Raw genomic sequence first — 23,822 nt, 5'->3', positions numbered from 1 at the left:
AATTTGTTTCCCCAACTCTTTTCAATCACAGCTTTTTTGAGGGTAAGCCGTACTATCTCACAATGTCTCTTCACACACAGACATACACACACACACACCCTCTACTGTACATAGGATATCCTGACATCATTTTACTTCACAGTCGTAAGGGTGATGAATGGTACCTTTTCATTGTTTATCTGTATGTATTCTGATTATTTTGTAAAATATGATGATTTGGCTCATTTTTCTTTTCAATAAAATGCAATTTCAGTAAAATACACTTTCTACTTCACTATTTCTTAAATAAAATAAAATGCAAATATACACAGATTAAAAACATACATGTCATCAGCTAAACACAAATGATCTTTATCAAATCATCATCTCTTTCAAAATGTTTAAAAAGCAATTTTGTATATATAGCCAACAAACTATAACAGAAAGACATGACAACAATCTGACAGTTACCCAGTATGACAACTACGTTTCTCACTCAGACAAACCAGACTCCCTGAAGAGTAAAGTATATCACAGATTCTCTCAGTTTTCATTACTACACTATCTCTTTTTCTCCAGGGAAATTATCTTTGAACAACATATCACTCTGCCCTTGGAACCATCAAACTGACATTTGACAAAACTGTGGAAGGCTAGTAAGTTAAATTTAAAACTCTGTTAAATCTTCCCTTGCACATCTCATTGAGCTTTTGCCTCCCATGGAAACAATCAGGAAGGTCAACATCAGAGGCTGGTGAGAAAATTTCTAGCACTGATCAGTATGTTTTATGTGTAAGAAAAAATACCCATCTCCTGTTTATTTACAGGCAGAAGAGGTTGGGGAGTATCCAACTTGCTGTAAGCTAAATGGAAAACAATGTTATAGAATTGTTTCTTATGCTTAGAAATTGTTTTATTATGTAGGTAGAAGCACAAGCATACACACAAACACATACAAACATATATGTGTGTGTGTGTGTGTGTATATATATAATATGTAATATATGTATATATATGTATAACATATGCATATATAAAATATATAATATACAATAAATATATAAATAAATATATATATATATAAATAAATAAATATATAAATATTTATTATATAAATATATATAAATAAAATATGTAATATATGTATATATATGTATATATATGTATAATATATGTATGTATAAAATATATAATATACACACACACACACATATGTGTTTGTATGTGTTTGTGTGTATGCTTGTGCTTCTACCTACATAATAAAACAATTTCTAAGCATAAGAAACAATTCTATAACATTGTTTTCCATTTAGCTTACAGCAAGTTGGATACTCCCCAACCTCTTCTGCCTGTAAATAAACAGGAGATGGGTATTTTTTTGTATATATATATACACACACACATATATTTACATAATAATGTATTTTATTTTCTTGTTTGCCATCATTATAAATAACACACCAGGTTATGAAACAGAAATCATTTTTCTAATCATTCTAAAAATTCTGTATAAAAAAAGATTAATAAAATGGCAACCGATAATATATATCAGCAGAAATTAAATATTTAATAGATCTGTTTCTTAAATTAAGTTTTGACTTTAATGACGATTCAAGCTGTGAAACCTTAACACTTCACTGAAATCCTACAATAAACTCCAATCATACACTACAATTTATCTAAGACTCCAGGGATGAAAGTTGGCAGGGTTTTGAGGACAGTTTGCTTCAATAAGGTCAGTTGGTTTTTTTAGGTCAATAAAACATAACAGAAATTGCACCTCCAACTGCTGAACAAATGTTTCTGCATACCAATCATTGAATTCCAGTGAAACCAACCATAATGACAACCGCATAACATAATACTTTTCTTTAAGCTCTCATTGGCTAGTGAGATTTTGAATAAATCTTGAATAGGTTCTAATGGAAATGCCATCATGCTCATTCAGATACCAGCTTCATCAAAGTCTGTTCCAAAGCAAATGTCTTTAATTAATTACTGGCAGAAAAAAAGGCTGAAAATAAATTTTTTCAGTCTTTGTACAACTCAGGTGTAGTAACTATTCATTCAAGTCCTTTAAAATTCGCCTGTAGTAGATAAACAATAAAAAGAAAGTCAACCAGTATTCATGCAATTCATTACAGCAAAATAGTAAGATTCTAACAGCAGATACAGAGTTTGCCATCTGGAAAGCAACTGGGGATTGTGATGTACTATAATGCAGGCAAAAAATATCTTGTCTTGTTAATGTTTTAATAATGAACCATCTTTTGCCAGATGATTTAAAGGCATCTGTATTTGAATCCTCTCTGGAAAGCAAATGAGAATTCAGTTTCAAGACTAAGATAGAAAAACTCTTCCAAACTGGAGAGTTCTGCTTCTATATGGAGAGAGAATAATGCTGTATGAAAAGTATGCGTTACCATAAAAGGTCTGAAAACTTCAGATCTGAACATGTCATAATGCCAGACTGGAGATTTGCCATAATCCTAGCCAAATGTGCCACATGACAACCTGATACTGGAACCACATCTGCAAATGCAAAGCTTTGACACCTGAACCTATCTGCTTGGAAAGTCCTTTTTACTCCCTCCTTTTTACATATTTCAATTGTCTATGAAAATGTAAACACATTCTACATTGATAGTGACTCTTGAAAGCCTATTCCAAGGACTGTTCCTGCCTAAAATAAAACTGCTCCAGTACAGGAAACAAAACATTGTATAAATTTGAACATTTAATTCAATAAAATAAAAAATAAGGAACGTAAGAGCGTAAGAGTATGGAACTAGCTTCAACACCTCTCAGTAGGAAGGAATGGACAAAGGAAGAAACAGATCAGCCTGTAATAATCCAAATCATATAAAGTCATCAGTTTCTAAAATAATAAGTAGAGTTTCTAACTCTCTAAGACTTCATTATAGGAACATTATAGTAATTCATAAGCAGGAGAAAAAGAAAACATACCAGCTAAATATACTAAGAGGAAAAAAAAAGCTGACTGGATCGTTTTTTACTTTGAACACACACCACAAGATAACATATTAATGTGTAAGAATACTTGATAAGTAATGTCATAAGATTATAGCGATATAATTGAAGATCTACCTGAGTTTCTAGGGAATTGCTTTCTCTAATAATTCTACAACAAAGAAAAAATTAGCATGTTTGCATGATAATTTCTATAGAAAAACCCACAGTACAACCTGTATGTATTCAGCTATCTTGAAAGGCATCTGAAGAAGTGGAGCAAATCTTACTTCTGGGTAGTTACATTTCAGCCATGTCATGCTTGTCAAAATACTTGACCATTATCATTTATTGAGGTAAATAATTTCTAGACATATTCTAAGTAAAATAAGAAAGAAAAAAAAGAAAAGAAAAAAGAAAATAGTCTTCCTTCTATTCTGCAGACTGCAGCTAGGATGATGTACAAATTAGGTTCAGGCTCTCAGAGTCACTGCTTGATACAGGTATAGGCAGTGAAAGACAATGTCTAATTTCAATTGTTTATTACTCTTGTTTTGCTATTATGCTTTGTTTATGTGTTATTCTAAATTCGAAATAGTTAAAAGGAAAAAAAATCCCACAAGTTTTACATCACAATGTACCTGCCCCCTTACCACGGGTAGTTACTGTAGTGATCTAACACCACACCTTTTCATTTTTTTTCAATAATCTGTTAATCTATGCTTCTTAAATTGTAGATATACAGACTAAAAATGGTCTATAAAGACAAACTTATAAATTTTCTCCACTCTCACCCTTTCCCTCAAAGTGGAAAAATAAATAAAATATTCAAATTTTCCCACATAGGTCCCTGGGATGCACATCCACAAATGCAGTATTCCTAGGCTATGGTTTCAGCAATAGCCAATCTGAAACTTTCTCTACTGCTTAAAATCAAATTTGCGTATTTCAATTCCAACTTCTCTGTCCAGGTTCTTGAAACCACAGAATCCTCTACTAGGAAGCCAGATATACCTGTATTTTAATACAAAAAAAATACCACAGTAGATCTTCAGCTGATTTCTGAATAAACTAGATGTCAGGTCTCCTAGCAGTTCTTGAAGCACTGTCCAGTTTAGTAAGCAATACTTTGGGGTGCACCATACTATAGAAAGGGAAAAGTCACAAGAACCCCACATGACTTGGAAAAGGAAAAGAATCTGTAGGACAGGAGCTTTCCAGGGTTCATAATTTTTACATCTGTGGTCACAAGACTGACATCTGTAGAAAGACTCAGGCTACCCCAGGAGCATCAACATCTGTTCGGTCCACAAGAACATTACCCCATCCCATACACATGCTACTCAAAAACAACACATGAGCATAAATGCTGGCACAACTAATCTAAAATGTGGAAGAAAGAAAAACTTACATTTAACCAGAACGTATAGTATACAAACACTGCATGGAAGATACAAACACACACACACACAGATATATGTATGTCCCTTTCAGTTATGTACTGGTCCAGAATCTGACTAGTATGAACAGCTGGACGTTTCTGAACCAGAAGCTGAAGCACTCCAACTTGTCCTATTATGTAATAGTAATAGTGAAAGTGGTGGCAGTAAAAGTAAGGCTCTGAATGTATGCATACCTCTCTTTGTATATTATTGTTATTGTCTAATTCACGACTTATTTTGTTGGGTTATCGTCTCCTAGGCTTTTTTGAAAGATGAATTCCTAAGCAAAGATAATAAAATTAAAACTGAAAAAAAGAAAAAAAATCATACCAAACATATGAATTCAATGTGGTGTTAATGGGCACTCTTTGCTTAAAAGCTTTTGACAAAGCATTCATTTGCTGAGATAAGTTTCTGATCCAGAAATGGAATGACCAAGAATCTCACAATAGTATTTAACACTTAAAAAAAAAAAAAAAGAGAGAGAGAGAGAGAGAGAGAGAAGTTATCAATATGGAATTCAGATAGGAAAAAAAAAAAAGAAAATAAAAGAAATATCAATGAATGCCTTGGTTGAGCAAGGAGCAATTAAATAGGAGAGCAGAAAATACTGACCTGGAAGTCAAGCTGGTTGGAGTAGGGATGAAAGCAGCAGTTTGGAGAAAAACAGATAGGGAAGGAGACAGCAAAAGAGAACAAAGGGAGGAACACATTAGTTCTTCAGGTATATAACAAGCAGATGTTATATCAGCAGTCTTTTTTTTTAAAAAAAAAAAAAAAGAAAGAAAAAGGAGAACAAAAAGTAAAATAAAGTTCCTGCACAGTATTTCCTTGCTGAGTTCCCAACAAAACAAAAATTTTAAAGTAAAATGGCACCCCATCATTTATGGACTTTGCAAAACTATCCATATTTATAATCACTCTAATGTCCACATTTATCAAAAGAGGCAAACAAATCAGGCGGAGACAATTTGGTAGTGTTTGCTGCCATACAAACATCTTATACGTCGCGAGGCCTCTTTTTGAGCCAACATGGGTTTCATGGCCCATATTCATCAAGTCTTCTAACGAAAGGCAAAACGGCTCCACAATTTGGCAGCTTGTTCAGAGATGTCAGGTTGAAGTTCACAAAGCACTGTACCTAACAGTGATCAAAGACACAGATTCCGCCTCCCTCCCCCAGGAAACACAATTCATTCTCAAGCTGACAGCAGGTTTTTTTTCAGACCCAAGTATAAGGTTAGTACTTTCTCACTGAAAATATCTGGATGCTTGATAACTCATTTGTTCCAAAATAGCTAACATGTCCCTTGAATTAACTACAATAAAATAAGTTCTTGCCTTAAACCAAGTTAGACTAATCCTAAGAGTGTCACCGGTGCACATTTTCATTCATTTATGAAAGGTAAATTTAAATTAAAAAAAGACACAAAATACTTTTTTTAACATAATTTTTCAAGATGCTGATGTTTTTTTTCTTCAATGAATTGTCAGTGCTTTGTGGACTTGTTACCTTCATCACAGTTCAAACACAAAGCAATTCAAAGTAAAATTAGTTGTAGTCTGAAAACCACAAAAGATTAGAGGTACATCAAGAGGGTATCACACAGAACTTATTACTGCAGACGCAAAACAGGTAACTAAACACACTGAATAACTGCAAAAGTGATCTTGAACGTGACACAGTCAATCAAAACCTGCAACCCTTAAACAGAGATATTCTCTGCTTCAAATAACCAGGATGCTTCTGATTACAGTGCAAAAAAGTTCAATTGGTAACACCTCATTTAAGAACGAGATGAATGGCTTTTTCATGACCTCTCCCTAAGAGAACTCATGACACAATGTAGAAACCACAATTGAGGTCCCAATTAAACTGGGTCTCATTTTTTCTTCCTGTTTCTCTGTTTACCGCTCAGTCATCTAGCCTAAGCAGCAATTATTTACTATACTATACACTGCATTTTAACAACCAACTTTTTGTCTCAGAGCTAAAACAATATTTTTAAAGGAACTTTCGCATTTTTATAGGCTTTACTGAGAAGTTACACTAAATCAAGCAAATGACTGAACAGCTAACACACCATTGGAAAAAAACAGATCCAAGCTCCTATAATCTATACTATTATATACCTTCTCATCCCTCCATCATCAAGCTCCAACATTTCACTCTTTAAACAACAATAATCTGATAGGATTACAATATTTATTACTGCATAGCCAACTGTAGAGGAAGTAGGTAACACACACTAGTCCTGCTCTATGCCTCACTATCAGCCTTTTCCCAAACACTTTCCATGTCCTTGTGGATGACCAAATTTAAAAGACCACTACATCTTTCTCTTTTTAGGCTAATTTATTAATGGATAATTTATACCCATTGAATTTTAGGCCAACACTGTTCTTTAACTTAAATCACCGACCATTAACTGCAGTGCTTATTCCTTCATATATTTATAGAGATCAAGCATCCCTACTGAGCCTCTGTTTTCCTAGAGAAACAAACCAACGTTTTTCTGGATTCCTCCTGTGACATTAGCACACCATTCCCTTAGTTATACTACCAGCCATTCCTGCACCTGTTTCCGATTTTAATTCAACTTTCTTGAATGTGACCGATGAGATGCATAGAGCAGGGTTCCACACATGATCTTACTGGCACTTTATAGCATTAATACTTTCCTATCCCTATTGCAAACATTTAATCAAATATATCAGGACTACTCACACTTCATTATTTACATGTCTGTCGCTTTATTTAGTTGGCTCATAATGCCACTACTATAAGCAAATTCACCTAATCTCTTTCTTCTTAAGCTGTTTTCAAAGGATTATCCCTCATTTACAGCTGGCACTCTTGCTGGTCCTAAACTCACAAGCATGCATGTTGTACTACTGAGTTTTACTCAGTTCCATAATTTAAACTCTCCAGTATATTACATAATTATATTTTTCATTCTAGCAACCTAACAAAAGCATTGAACAATACACTTCCATCCTAACAGTTCCCTTTCAGCTTCAGTTATCTCAGTTTGGCTAGATCTTTCACATTAAGATTTAAGCTGATCACTATCTCGTCCAGCTTCGTTTTTGTTGTCCAAGAAAAATATACCATATATCTTTCTTTCTTTTTTTTTTTGGTGAAAGAAATTGAGTTAAGTTTATGGAAAGTACACTATACCAGGATAAGTTTCATTTTATTTTACTCCATTCCCATTATAAACAGAAAAACCAAGAAAGATGCAATAAAAGTTACTAAACAGCATTAACAGAGAAAGAACTGTTTCTCCTACATAATGGTAAGTTATTAAATACAGAACATTTTCTTATATACACAATAATTTACAAAACAGACCAACATGTTTGTATATATGAGAAACAGTATGAATCATAGATCTTAAGTGATGAAACCCAGAAATGTGACGGGTCAGAGGCAAGAAAACCAAAAGAATTACCGTTCATATATAAATTTAATTCCCCCATCTTGAAGCAGATATCTCTACCTTTGAATATTTGACACACTACAATATATGGTCAACTAAACTGTTTAAATAGTAATTAATTTCCCTGTTTTACTTCTTATTTGGATTTGCAAGTGATGAAATTATTACAAACATTATAACTTCTTAGATGAACTGACTTGACAAAGACACATTATGGTGATGAGTTTACATGTAAATATATTTAATATTGTGGAGATACCATAACTTTCAATGTACCAGTTTATAACTGTCTCAAAAATTCATGGTGATAAATGTTAATAACTTAGCTGCACAACTGAAAAACAATTATCTTGCAATGATGTTGGCATAGGAATGCACATGGCTCCTAGCAAGTTATTACCAGCAAGTAATAGTACCTCACTTCCCTACAAAACCCCAGTAAGCCTTTCCATCTGAGGTTACGAGAAATGTTGAAGATGTGTAGTTTCTGAGCAGGAAAAGGAAAGAAGGGCAAAAAGTGAGAAGAGAAAATAGCAACCTAGAGCACATTATATGAATTACAAAACAGCAAGATAAGAAAGAAAGAACATTTACAAACATGCCTCTGTTAAAGTTGCAGTCATTTTTACAAAGCTTTATTTCAATAAAGTGGGTGAACTGAGCTTCGGCTCCACCTCTTACCTTCAATAATGAGCCAATCAAGTAGTCATTACAAGCAGAAAAAGAAGTAACACTTCATAAAACGTACAGTACCTTACACTCCGCCTAACGGCCTAGAAAGGGGAATTTCAACATCAAAGTTCCCTCTCTAAGGACATCAACAGGTGGCACAGTTATATACAGATTTACATCTCTAGGTCAATGTTTTTAGAAGAGGAGGAGGCGAGAGGAAAAGAACTTAAATTTTAGAGAAACCATACGTGAGTCTGAGTAGGAAGAAGGGTACGACATCCTGTTTCCCCATTATACCATCACATGGTTAGTCTTGCTGTTCTATCACTCACTTTGTATCTGTGCTCACATAGGGCAGAAAGTAGCTTTAAGATTCTGTTACAAGGAGAAGGCAGAAATAATTGAGTTCCTGATGATGAAATCAGTAATAGATGACTTCTATGTTAATCCTTTCATTGTACAACAGTTAACATATAAACTGTATATATAGGAATTTCAAATTAAGCTTGGAAGTTGTACATAACTTACATCAAGTAAGAAATTGCATTAAGGTTAATAGAATTTGCTAACAAATCTTAAAGCAGGATGAGTGCCAAAAACTGCAATATACTACTGTCCTTGGCCAGCCATAGCATACCACAGACATTTTATTGTAAGCATTATAGAAGCATGTAAAGGTTCATGGCAAAGCTTATCTACTTGATCACATTCAGAGTGTAGCATACCTTATTCAAAGAGTCTATGCACACTCATACTACCAAATTATTTTCCAAACAGTTAGTTCACGCTTGACACCTTCATGAACAATAAGGAAGGGGAAACCAGTGACCCAAAATTTCACTGAGTACATCAAATTTGCAAACAAATTGACATAAACATAGAAAATTAATTCCATTACAGAATCCATTCTCAGATGATGAGAAGTTGTAGGCTGATAAGCTCATAGCAAAATCTATGCCTCTCTTGGCCCATTTGTTTCTTTGAAATTAATGAATGATTTTCACATTAATCCTAATAAATGCACTGATCTATATAGATTGTTTAGCTCTTTTTTATATAAAATACTTGACTGGAATTATCATTTACTACAAAATTTTAGATCACAAGTTTCCATACCTTAATACGGTCATCTTTTAATTGCCATTTTAATATTAAACCATTCAATGCATCAAGTGATTTCTATGTAATGAATCTTCTAAGATTATTTTCTTGCTCTAAAGTTTAGAATGCCTACTCTTGCTTCTACTATCACACAATAGTTCAGTAAGTTTTAGAGCCCAGTGAGGGTATCAGCTACTGTTTCTGCAAAGAATATGCCATGACTCTCTACCAGCTTGCTCACATCTGGAGTCACTGTATTGCAAACTTAGGTCTGTAATTGCCCCTGCAATATCCATACTGACGGAATGGCCAGCACTTTCATGACCACACAGATTGACTAATCCTCTTATTTTTTTTTCCAGTGTCCTACTTTAGGATCTCTGAGTTTATGCAGACATCACATTCATCGTGTACAAAGTGACTACGGTTCACTAATACCTTCCTCCAATATCTGCTTTACATATTAAAACCCACACAAAGAACACAGTATTCTAAACCCTTCCTGATGTGCTAAAAGCACAAATTGCTAACAAAGGTGTCCACTAGTAAACACTCGCTTGTATTTTCAGCACAAATTTTGATTTTTTCCATTTAAATTTGAGGTCTCAGTTCTAGAGATAGGATAAATCTGAATCAATAGCTATATACTGTTCATTATTATTAAAATAAACCTTTGCCAAATGTCTGCAGAGAAAGCAACTGGTATTTGTGAAGGCTGGTTAGTCCTCATCACTAAAAGATGCTCCATGCAGCTTCCTTTTAATGCTGGCTGTTTCCCTCCCTGCAAGGTAACCAATATTTCTCACAGATCTTCTCCCCCTTTCCTCATAATTTTCTTTAACAGGACAGAGCAATGCTGTGTCTTGACTGTGACTATAGTGATAATCACAATGATGAGACCCTTAAAATCTCACTGTTGACACAAGGAAGCACTTGTCTTCCACCTTGGGAAAAACATTTTATAAAATAATTGAAAATATATTTCATTCTTTCACTAATTTCATTTAAATTCCTTCTTTCATAGCTAGGGATAGGATGGGAAAGAAGAAATCAGATACCTAGAAATTTCTTAGCAATCAAATAAATTGCACCATGGGAGAAGCTTCAGAGCATTATTTAATTTCAAAGAGAGTGAAACAAATGTATCCCTAAAGCCTCCTATCTCCATTAATGGGAGATTGTACAACCTCCTCAGAAATAAGACAAAAGCAACCTGGTCAACATCAGAAAAGACTCATCAGATGGGGGCAAGGACTGTAGAATCAAAGAGAAATACTCAGGGCTAGCAGCATGAGACTGCTTAGAAACACTTACCAACACCTTCCAGAACCTCTGAGAACTAGTGATGCTGTTCCTGCTGAAGATACATGTGTGGGGACAGTTTTGATTTAACAGTTTCTAAATCAGGATCAGTAGAAAGACAAAGTTGTTCCCCTAACATTGTTTTTCTAGCAGAGTTGTTCTCGCTGTATGTTGCACACTACTTTTCCTGCCTATGTTCTTTTTATGAGAAAAAAAGTGGAAACCCTCAATTGTACCAAAGTCAATAGAGAACAGATGTGATTCTCAGGTACCAAATTTTTTAATTTCTCATGGTTTTATGAAACATTACGAACAAATACTCTGTTAAAAAAACATATTCTATTCTTAACTTATGCTCTGCGATGAAGATCACATAAATAAAAATGCCACTCAACGTAAGACAAATAATACAAGAATTACCTTTCTAACTCAGCAATTTTCTTATCTTTGTCATTCTTCTCATTCTCTACTTCCTTGAGTATTTCTAGAAGTCTGTCAACTTCAGCCTGAGCTTTGCCACATTCTTCTCTATAGTATGAAGCCTCTTTGTCAAGTTGTTTCATTCTGTCTGCAAATTCTGGATTCATCCGTGCCTCCTCTTCAGCTTCATGAGCCTTCAGAATCAATATTTTTAAAAAAGAATAAGGATAATAATATCTTACATAGTTTAAGAGCTTTACTTCTTCAGTCTCAGAGTTCAAATTTTCAATAAAAAGGATTATGGGTATTTCTGTCAGATGACAAATTTTTCTATAGAAGCACTAAAAAGAGTAATGGGAATATCCTTGTAGTCTTCCTAAAGTTACTTTCAAGTGCTACCTTCTCAAAGCTGAATCCTGACGGTGGGAGCAATTACTGAATAAGATTTTTTACATATGAATATTGCCATATTTTTAAATTTTTCTGCAATTAAAAAAATTACCTTGTAATTCATTTAATTTCTTTTAAGTTGTTAAACTCTTTCAAACATATAGACAATTTCTTAATAAAGCATATTTCCTCTCGTTCTGCATATACACGGATAGATATATAAATTCATACAGCAACCTGTATCACAAGATGTGTTTCAAATTCAGTTTGATACTAAGAATTTTAAAAGGAAGGAATTAGTTTATGAAGTGCTGTTTTTAATAGACAAAACAATAATTTTTTTAAATGCTTTCAGCAGACAGTTTACCCAATAATCCTTTTTTTCCCCCTTTTGTTAATACTTAGCCTGAAACACTAGAAGATCAAGCCCATCGGTGAAAACAGCACAAACCTGGCAAACACATGCATGGATGGGTGGCAAATCCACAGACAAGAAAAAAAACGCAATGACCACAACAACAACAGTGCAGGTCCTAATCTTACTCCCATCAAACCTAATAGCAAAACCCCAATTAACTTCAATGGGAGCATGATCAGGCATCAAGTGTTTTAAACTGCTGGCTGGAATAATCACAGACAGATGGACACAACAATGCACTGCAATGCTCAGCCTACCCCTTGCTTCCCATTATTCCTAATTGGCATCTTGAAAGAGCAGGCAAGGAAAAAACAAGTAGTTTAATGCAGTGCACATTAAACATAGAAAATTCAGATAACATTTTTTTTAATGTACAGGAACTCTACAGAAATTCAGGATATTTAAAACTGAAGATTCTCCAACTATCTTATTGGACAGAGAAGGTGTGGATTTATTTACCTAAATTTCAGGGAAGAGACAAAGCAAGCAAGCAATGAAAGAAATGTAGGTCAAAATGGAACATGCATGTTTTAGAAAGGATATAAACTATTCTAAGGTTATAAGGTTCACATTCTTTGCAATGATCAACATTTTCAGTATAAATAAAGAAGTCTAGGTTTAATATCAGTAAAACAATTAAAAATTTGAAATTAGTGAGGGAGAAACTTAGGGTTTTTGCACGTAACATATCATTTAAGCATGAGGATAATAAGAAGAAAATAGTAACTTTGAAGTTTTGTTTTTCCCCACTGTAAGACTTCTATTCATAAGAAACAAACCAAGAGAATGACAAGAGAAACTCATTAAATTTGTTGGTCTTGCTCTTCAAAATCTCTGTTTTAGGTTATAACACAGCTATACAGATACAGGAGTTTCCCAACACAGACTGCTTGTTTCAAGGTAACATTTAGAGTAAATTGACTTTTCTGTTTGGATGAGATGTAAGCAATGGATTTTCTCATATGTATTCCGGCTTAAAAAATGAACTTTCATTTATTTTATGTTAGGTATTAGCTATGTCAATATATTTACTTTCAGCTAGCTTTGTCATTCTTAAAGTAAATACATATTCAGACTCTGGGACAATTCTGCAGGAGACTGGGTACCATTTCCAAGCTGTAGATCACTTCCATTTTCCACTAGCCCCGTTAAGAAATTAGACAATATTGTACCTCCCCAAAAGGGCAGCAAGTGTTCTTTCCCAAAGAATAACAAGTGAAGGAGAAAAATAATTCTGTATGTCAGTAAAGTCACTCTAGGAAAAAACAAAACAAACAAACAAACAAACAAACAAAGAATTCCTGACTTTTATACCACGGTGCCCATACAAAAAGCAGGCTGTTCCCTATTGGTCTTCACATTTCTCTTCCTCTCCTAAGAGGATGGCAAAACTAGGATTTAATAGCTCTGTTCTCTCTGCAGACTATCACCCTTTCATATTCTTCCCATTCTGTTCCTTCAGTATATAATTCTATTTGCTTATTTAATAGCCTTGCTTCTATCATTTCATAAATATGCAAAACATTCATCTTTTGGGCCTCCAGCCAGCATTTCCTTTACTGCAGCCTACTGGAGCAGTCAGCTTCAGCCCAATCATTTTTTTTCCCCATGCACCTCTACCCTAGTTTAAGCCCAGAAAAGGAAGCAATGTAGAAGAGAAATGAAAGCCAGAAGTTTTTCACTTTTCATAGACCTTTCTATGATGAAAATATGTAACTTGGCAAAGAACTTGACAGTGTCACCAATGCAAAGCCACAGAGTGTTCAACTGTCATATAGTATTCTCATCAAATAGCAGCTCTAAAATTATGTACGTCACCATTAAATTGCAAAAATATTTACAATCCTTGTACTTTCAGTGGTACTCATACCACTCAGTACTAGTGGAATTCATTTTTGGAAAATTCCCTAGCACAAATGTAGCCAGTGCATATCCCTATTATTCTCAACATGAAGTGGAATCTCTAAGATACGATTAAATCCAAATTGATTAAGTACCCAGAGTTTTGAGGTGTAGTACAATGATCCATAACATCGTACATATATCAATATAAGCATTCAGTACAAAGGAAAAAACGTTATCCTAATCTTTAGAAAAAATCCTAACAACATGGCAAGTGATCAAATGTAATGACCAACCAGGAAGTTACAAGTACTTCTTACAGAATATTTTCTGACTGTTTAAGTAAATCAACATTGATTGCATAAAGGATGCAGGAATCAAATTTCTACAAAGGGACTGTGTTAAAGGAGAAGAAAAGGAAAGATATTAAATTATGGATAGCAAGCAATAAAATATCTTGAAAAAGAGCTTTCTGCAGTGTTGGACTCATTGCCATGAGTCTCTTGAAGGGAATCCTCGTATTTCAACTAAAACTGCTGATGCTGCAACTGACCAGAAAGCAGAGCACAATCTATCTGACGTGTCCAGCACAAAGGCATAGATTCACTTACAGGATCGCGATTAAATTTCATGGCTTTGAAAGATGTTTTTGGATTTTAATTAGGAACATATTTTTAATTGTTTTATACAGCTCAGGGTTGATTTGTTTCTGGATGGCACTTGACGGCCGAGCTCAAACACTAGGCCCAAAAGGGATGCGGTATAGCTTAGCTGACCCTGACCCACCCAGACAGGGTGTATTTCTTTGGCTTTCTTGTAGAACAAGTATGGCAGACGGGCTCGGCTCAGTTTAACCAGAAGCTGCACGGTTATCACATGGGTCTGAAAGTCTCGGCCTATTGCTGTTCTCCTTTCTTTCTTTTGCCCTTTTCCCATTTGCGTCTTCCTTTTTGTCCCTGTTTGTCTCTCTCTTCTCGGGGAAAATGCACTTTCCATTTTCGTGGGGAAGACTGATTGGTTTCTTGGGTTCCTGGCAGAAGTAAAGTAATTGATCTCTTAATCTATATCGGTAAATGCTAACACTGAGGTTTGCCAATTAGGATTAGGAAAGGCAGCTCAGAGTTTCAAATTAGCAGACCTGATCTTTTGTCTATTTGTCAGTCAGGTAACCAAAAAAACTTCTTGTTGTATGTTTCTTCATGCTAGAAAAAGGGGTTTGTATTTTTTTTTTTTTTTACAATTCAGTAATAATAGCATATCACACTGCTATTTAAAATTGTACTTATTCTTACAGTAATTATATATCTGTTCTGATATTTACTTAATAAGTACTACAAATACATTAGAAGTAAAGTAACAATTCCTTATATAAACAGCAAGTTTCTTATAGAAACCTCATAACAGTGTGGCACAGACGTATAACATGAATTATTTGGTCTATTAAAATTTTACGGTACAATCATGCATGCATTATTCTGCATAATAGAAATGGATGGATAGATATAGTATTTCATTTTAAAAGTTTCAAACACACACATACACAGAAATCAGCTAAGTACTTCACAAAAAATTAAATGAAATAGCAGAACATACATGCAAAAAATTACTTTTTAAGATCCTTCAAATTTTTGTAGTTTTTGTACTTTCAATAATAAACTAAAAAAAATTTGCTATCACTTTAATTTTTCTGTAGTCTCCTTAAAATTCTAGTATTTTTTGATTTAATGTCTGGGACTGTGCTAACCAACTTAGAGTAGACTCTGCAAGTATTCTAAATTTTAGTCATATTACTCTCATGAGCATTTGCAGAATTAAATTTTTACTATTCATAAAAGAGTTCACCAGGACTCCAAATGATGTCCATCATTATATTTTCATTACAGGACAAAAACAATCATGTAACTTCTTGTAATTGATATTTATCTGCCCATGAAATGCTTAGGTATTTCAAAATAAAGAAACATGAAGAAAAGTGCCTCTATTTCCGTTCACATCATCTTCACACAGACAGTTTTACTACATTGTGAAACCTTTCAAAAAAGTGTATGGAGGATTTGCACCTCCTCAGTATCTTTGGCACTTCAGTACCCAACCGCGTATAACAGATTTCTATGCATTTTTAAATTTTTAAAACATCAGATTTAGCAATGAATGCAAGAGTTGGAGTTGATAGTCTTTTGATGTAGTAGAAAAATTAACAATTCACTAAAAAAATGAGATATTATTACTGCATGGAGTAAAAGAGGCCTACTTAGAGATTGATTGTTACTTCTGTGAAACGTTTTTTTAAAAAGAAAGCTTCAGTATTTTATGACTAGATTACCATCTGGTTTTATATAACACTATTATTCTCAAATGAAAAATGGTGAGGAAACACTCTACTTAATGAAGTATCACGATGATTTGCAATACAAAATCTGTTTCATGTAACTGCTATTACGCCACCTCAAAGAACAGAGGTGAAATGTTGGCCTTGTAGAATTCAATGAAAATGTTGCCATGGACTTCAGTCAAGTCTCAATTTCATTTCAAGACATTAGGTCGTTTGCAGGGAAGGAGGGGGGAGGTCATCATTATTTGCATTCTTCAAGGCAGAATGTTATGTATAAGTAGGAGAAGATGGGAAGAAAAGTTTACTAAAGAAAATCTAGCCTATGTTTATACTACCACTGCTGCATGCTACCAAAGCAAAAGGATCTTCCATCCATTATTTCTAAACTGTCAAGAGTTGATCATTTCAAAAATTAAGCATGTAAAGACAGGGAAAAAAATAAAAACCAAAAATAAGGACTGACTTTGCAATATCATATACAAATAGACAACAGCTACAAACAATAATTCACTATAGAAAAAATAACTACAATTAAAATAATGATTGGAAAGCACTTATGAAAATCAAGAGAAAAGTAACACAAAAAGACTTCAGTCTGAAGTGACATGACAGCAGGAGTGCCAATCTTCTGAAACGAAACATAACCATCTCATACATGAGCCAAGATGATACATAAAAAGGCTTCTCTTGTTCAAAGGAAAAATCTTTTTCATCAGCAACATGCCAGATGGTAAGGGGGACAATAGTAGAAGTTTTATCCTACCTACAATCAATATATGACCAGGTTCGAACCACAGTTAATCAATAACTTCAAAAATAAACATGGTACCTCCACAGCAGGACTCTCTTCTACAATACTTAAGTCATGACATACCCATTCGATGCTGAGAAGTTAGCAACAACAGACTCTAAGGACAGACTCCTAGTCTACTGACATTAATGGCCAAATTCCCATTGAGTTCAATAAAGGCAGTACCTTCCCTAATGTATTCTATCATATTACCTAACAACCTATAAAACTAGCTCTCCTATATACACAATAGCCATTACATGGTAATTCCAAGTATGATTAATATATAAAGTTATAGTTTGTAAATTGCTATTTCAATCCAGTTACATCATCATTTCTGTCCTGTGATGCTGAAAGCATATTAACTGTAACAGTCTCAGCCAAAAAAATGGAAACTGTTCTCTGCAGAGAGAATGTGTGTTGCTGCACTTCCTCAAACGGAAAAAGGATCTCAACCAAGACAAAAGGATACTGTGCAATTAAAGCACACTTTAGGAAGAATAATAATGCTAAACAACTGAAAGTAATGCTATTTGGCTTTTTTAAACACAGATGTTTGTGTTCAGCCTTTTATATTTCAGCATTTTCTTGGATTAAGTACAATGTTTCCATATTATTAATTTATATATGCTGAATATACACAATCTTTTATGAGTAAAACTGATCTGAACTATTTTAATTGTATAGACTTTTAAAAATTGTACTCATCACTTCCTAGATATCACTCACATGAGCAACCTAGTCATTTGAGATAAACTGAAAAATCAGCAGATATTTTAAGCTTGAAGGATCAAAAAAAGTACTCCAGGAGGCAGAAGAAAAAAAAAATAAAAGTAATAATGGTCTGCATGCTTTTTCTAATGGAGAAATTGAGGACCTAAAGGCTAGGATGTTTGCTTTTTCAAAGTGTTATAAGCAGCAGCAGAATACATGTCATATTCAAAAAATGGCCTTGAAGTCCACAAAGTTAATTTATTTCCATATAATGGGTATAGGTAAGCATCAAAAATATTCTGCAAAGCTCCACAGAGGAAGAGCACAACACAAAGTAAGGTAATGGATCCTCATGCTTTCATATGTTACAGTGGACGTTTTTAGGAAGAACTTACTGGATTGTACATCTGATTGAACAACTGTTCAGCTTGCTACATTGCAAAGTTGGAAAGGAGTGAAGCACAGACAAGAAAAGAAGGAAAGATCCAGGAAAACAGCATTAGCTCAACAAATCCAGTGCATTTGCACAGAAAAACTTGTCATAAAAAAGTAGAAATTTAACTTTCTAAACATTCCTTGGTGAAAGAGAGAGGCACTGGGGAAACATAAATGTTGACTTTGGCTCCCAAAAAAGAATAGCTGGAGTAAGAAATTTAAGGTTTGTGTTACTTTCCTTTTCTCAAGTTAAATAACCCATGAAATAAAGAAAGGTGTCCACTTTTGATGATACATTAAGTGCTGGTCTCAAGCAATGAATCACTAGAAGTGCTTTTGGCTAAGGCTGCAACTTATCACCAAAGCTTCGAAGATGGTAATAATAAAAGATTAATTAAATTTTATCATTAAATTTATTACTTTTTTTTTGTTTTGACATAAGACTGAATTTTCTATGCAGAATGACTTTTGAAGAGTAGAGCTTGACAAAAGGTACTTGGGCAACAGCAAATATGTCAGTAAGCAAGTAAATTTAAGAAAATGACAAACAACAAAAAGAACAAATTCTAAAATGGACAATAAGATTATATATATATATACATATATAAAATATACACATAGATATATTTTTATATATTTTTATAAAAGTACTTAAATATCTTAGGTAATTCTTGCTGTTATTTCACTAACATCAATAGAAAGAGAGCAAAAAAGTCCATGGAATTTTGGCACAAAAAGCCTTGAGCTCTTTCCTTTTTTATCTTATGATTTTTTTTAATTTATGAATTTTGATACATAATTTTTGGCATAAAATGTTTAATAAGCATATCTATGGTTTTAAACATTATTTTCTGTCTCCTCTTTAAAATACAGTACTTTTAGAATCAGTACTTCTTCACTTATTGAAATGTAAACAGTCTAGTTAAGTAATATTGAAAAATATTTTTGATCTAATCAGACACAGCCAAAAACAGTTTTATTATTAAAAGATGAATCTTATTTTCTCCAAAAAGAGGGAGAGGAGACGAAACAAGAATAGAAGAACTGGGAGGGTGGGGGGGAAATGAAAGCAAATCATTTTTTGATCACAGACTTGGTTTAGGTTTGCCTCTTGTACACATTTTTCTTTCAAGCATAGCACTTATTACCATAACTACTCATGGAAACCAGTAACTCCTAGCAAATGTGTACAGAATACCATCTTCACATTTATTAATACAATCTGGTACAACATGTAAATCATAATTAAACTAACTAGAATCATTTTAAAATGCCATAATGAAAAGTACCTCCTCTGTGATATTTAAAAAGTTACATTCAGATTTCTCAAAAAAACCAGATAGTTCCTTGGAGTCACTTTTGAAAGCGATCTAAAATCACTGCCCATTCCTCCTAGCTTCAGCAGTTTCCTGTTCAGGCATCAGCACACGTACGGGAGCTGCAGATTAACTTCCTCCAAAATGTGCTCATGTTAATTCCTATCCTAATTAAGACATATGCAAAAATAACCCAGATTTCTGCTTCAGTTAGTGTCCAAAGGAGGGAAAATACAGTGAAACCAGATTTCTGGGGACCAATCACTATTACCACAGAATATTAGCAGGTTTAAATGTAAAATATTTTATTATGGAAAATATGCATTGAAAATTACTTTGTTTGGGGTCTACTATCATTAACAGTCAGTTTCTGTTCAACTAACCATGCCTACAAAGGCAGCTACATTTTACTGTGGAAATACCTGGTCTCCTACAAACGTTGGGTGAATATCTATTGGGGTTTTACGTTGTATTTATGATAGAACAAAACTACTATGTTTTCAACTTTAATTTAATAATCCTTTGTATTCATACACAAGGAACATACTCCTTTTTTTTATACGAAAGACATCCTAGATGCTGACTTTTATAATTGCTTATTTTTCCATGACCACATGATGTGTTTAGATATAACGTAATAAAAGATTGGAGGACTTCAAGTCTTTCAAGAGGATTTCCATTCTTTACATGATCTGTGCTTTAGATTTTTGTAACTACTGCTTAAAATGAAAACAAATAAAATAACCAATTTTCTGATAAACAAAAGAATTGCAAGAGAGATAGCTTACTTGGATATTTTAATTCTAGTGTAAATAGCATTTACAAGCTATTAAATATTTGAAGTAGTTGACTTTCATTAAAGTTTTTGTGTACTTTTATTGCAAAAAGATTCCCTTCCTTCATCCAACAACTATACAGGCACCTAATCACAGATGCTCATCTTGAATTGAAAAATTATAGAAATATAAGGATTACATGCTGGCATACTCCTTTACACTCCATAATACCTTCTTCACAGGCAAGGCTATTGAAAATAATGTGCTTAAACACAGAGCAAGGTACTACTCAACCTGGGTAAAAAAAAAAAGTATCAGAATATTATCCTAACAATGGTCATACAGTATAAATGATTAATCTTTTCAGGAAACGCAACATTAGATATCAATATCAAAAATTAATGTTTGACTTAACTTAATCATGAATTGCAGGAGGCAAACATAATGCTTAAACCCATCAAGTATGTCATGAGACTGGTGTTTGAACAATATGAGCAGACATTACCAAATGACACAGAAAAAGGTCAAAGAAACAATGTATGGTAGAAAAGGCATCAACAAAATTTGCAAATCATTTTAGCAAAAAACTATTTTAATGCATCAATTTCAATAAAACCATGTTATATTTTTAAAAAAACTTTCCTTTAAATGCTTGCTTCTGCTACTTGCTGAATAAAAATAATTAATTGCCAGCCTGAGATAAACTAGCCATTATTTTGCTTAATTATCACAACCTTATTTTCATGAAGACCAGCAAAAAGTCTTACGAAAAAAAGACCTTAGCAAAAGAAGAACTTCATCAGCAAAAAAAGCCAAAATAAAACCTAACTGGATTTTCAATTTTATAAGTAAACATTTTTTTTTCCGTTAGAAAGTGCAGCCTTTGATTTTTTTTTCACATGCTACCAACATTTTCATCTACTTTTAATTCTAGTATAAATTCATACACATACAAATTGCTGCTTCAGTAACTTTTTCTACTTTCTGACTTTCTTCTTCCCCTCCAATGTCCTGTCGCCAGTTTAGTTATTTCCAGCTGTTTCTCAGAATTCCATCATATAGGGAATATTCCGTCATATTCAAGATAATTCCCAAGGCTCACTAGCGGCTTTGATACAAGCCCCTTCAGAAAAAAAGTTAGCAACAGTTGACGCAAGCATCACCAAACATCATAAGATGAGTAGATTTTAGATTAACTCCAGAAGCCTAAATTAAGTTCGTATTTTCAAAGTTTTGGATGTTGTTGGGTGTTGCTTTTTTGTTTTTTGGGTTTTTTTTTTTAGCATGGAACTTACCTTTTTCAATTGTGCTTCCAACTTACTACACTCTTCTTTCTTTTGTTCTATGGCTATTTCTAAAGACTTAAGTTTGGAGTCTCTTTTCAGCCCTGCTGATGCCAATGAAGATGCATGTTCTTTGAGATCGATTAAACTAGACTGAAAAATGACCAAAAGTAAAACGTTAATTCCTAGTCACCAGGACACTAACTTATTGCCAACTTATTAGTTACTTGAAATCTCTTTTCCCTCCCATCCCTTTAAGTGAAATGACACAAAGATAAGCATTTAGAGCAAAGGACAGTGTTTTGAGACTGCAACCAAATGAAAACGCAGGAACTAGTATGCAATGAAACACAGAAACATTCATAGTGATTCTATTAGTCTGACAAATGAAAACAGGTGCAACAACGGAATATTCAAGTCTTCTGACAGTTTATGTAAAGGAAAAGATAGGGAAGAAGATACACAACTATGAATTTTCCATACAAAAGTGAGAACTACAAAATATGCATAAGAAAATACCACTTCTGGAGCAGAACTTCAGTAGCTTAAACAATTTGAGAGTAATCCTAATGTGCTTTCTTTTATCATAATGACATAGATAGAAGAACACAAATTTTAAAATTTCACTGTAAAGACTGACCTCTTTTTCTGTCAGTTCAGCCTGTAAAGCATTAACTTTCTCCTTCAGGTCCTTATTTTCTTTTTTATAAGATTCAATTTCTTCAAGTCTTTCTCTGTCATCTCGTTCCCTTTGCTCCTTCAAGCGCTCTATTATTCTTTCCTAACATTAGAAAGAATTACAAAATGCAAAAGGTGGGAATTAAGAAAAGGAGGAATAAATTTTCTTACATTAAATGGCACCTAGAAAAAAATCAACCTTTGGGATAAGAGGATGATTCAAGCCAATGATCAAGTTTCAGGACATTGAAGTCAATAGAAAATTTCCCCCTGATGCTACCTCAGTAGCAACAGATCAAGACTTCAGATGCTTTATGAGACATACTAACTTTATTATTGGTCTATACTGGTATGAATATGCATAGTGCTCTGATAGATATGGAAAGTTATTCATCTCAGTAATGTATTTCCTACATTTGTAAGTGATTGAAGTCATGAATAAAAGTTCAGAACAGAAAGGCCAAGACTGGTTTACTCAGCTTGAATGCGATTATATTTTTGATTGCTAGTAGCACCTATACAGGTTGCAGGGAGATTTTTTCATTGTTTGTAACGGAATTATAAATCAAACACTTGCTAAATATCAGTTACTTACCATTTAGATGTATTGTATTTTGAGAGAACCAACAAAATATTGTCTAAGATGCAGAAAAATTTCACCAATACGATTATGATTCCCAAAGAAAGATTTTTTCCATCTATTAATAATATTTCTAAATACGTCTAAACTATATTCTAAATACTTCACTGAGTTACAGTTGCTATAATAAAGATTGTCTAAATCATCAGTTTTGGAAATTAGTATCCTTAGGTATCTATCTTTGAAGATAGAGCTTTTAGAAGACGTGCTCAGTTCTAGCCTCATTGCGTAACAGAGCAAATAACGATCAGTGGACTGGAGAATTAATTCAGAAGATGAAACATTAAAAGTAGATGCAGTAGTACTGCTTGGTTAAGCCTTGACTATATTCTTCAAAAACCACATTCTACCAACATTTGAAGGATTTAAATAATAGTCAATAGAGAGAAATATTTGGGGTAAAACTAAATACTCAGGAGAATTGCATTGAAATTAGGAATAGGCCAATTTAAGCAGAGTATCCAGGAACTACTAGAGTGAGTTTGGAAAGCGTCAAAGAAAGCAATGGAAGCCACTTTGGGGAAAGTCAAGTTTTCGTGGGACAAAACCACATATTGACTGAACTACTTCTACACTACAAGTGGCATGGCTCAGTTACAGCCGTGAGCATACTCATGGATCCTGTTCAAGTCCTCTCTGCAACTTTGCTTGAAACATCCAGTATAAAAGCAGCCTCAATGCTAAAATATTTTTGATAGAACTGTACAACTCAGATGAAAGCCTATTATTAAAACAAGAAAAAAATCTCCGTCCTGGTTTGCGCTATGATTCCTTTTACTGCCATATATATATTTTATACACACACACACATATATATATATATATCATTCTACTGCTAATATACTATGTTTATCTTTGCCTATACTCATATACTATCAG

The 23,822-nt window shown here is 33.6% G+C and overlaps 1 protein-coding gene across 1 annotated transcript in view; it reads right to left on the bottom strand.

Moving 5' to 3' along the window:
* ERC2 (ELKS/RAB6-interacting/CAST family member 2) overlaps positions 1-23,822 on the bottom strand; it is a 368,050-nt gene that overhangs the window by 149,810 nt on the left and 194,418 nt on the right. The window contains exons 9-14 of the mRNA XM_062585913.1: positions 22,266-22,406; positions 21,638-21,778; positions 18,211-18,246; positions 12,395-12,424; positions 11,330-11,523; positions 5,007-5,018 (exon numbers count right to left, since the gene is read on the bottom strand). Coding sequence (XP_062441897.1) covers positions 5,007-5,018; positions 11,330-11,523; positions 12,395-12,424; positions 18,211-18,246; positions 21,638-21,778; positions 22,266-22,406 — 554 coding nt within the window. The remainder of the gene's footprint in view (positions 1-5,006; positions 5,019-11,329; positions 11,524-12,394; positions 12,425-18,210; positions 18,247-21,637; positions 21,779-22,265; positions 22,407-23,822) is intronic.

Source organism: Rhea pennata, chromosome 12, assembly GCF_028389875.1.
Source record: "Rhea pennata isolate bPtePen1 chromosome 12, bPtePen1.pri, whole genome shotgun sequence".
Classification (NCBI taxonomy): Eukaryota; Metazoa; Chordata; class Aves; order Rheiformes; family Rheidae; genus Rhea; species Rhea pennata.
This window is presented reverse-complemented; position numbering and strand designations above follow the sequence as displayed.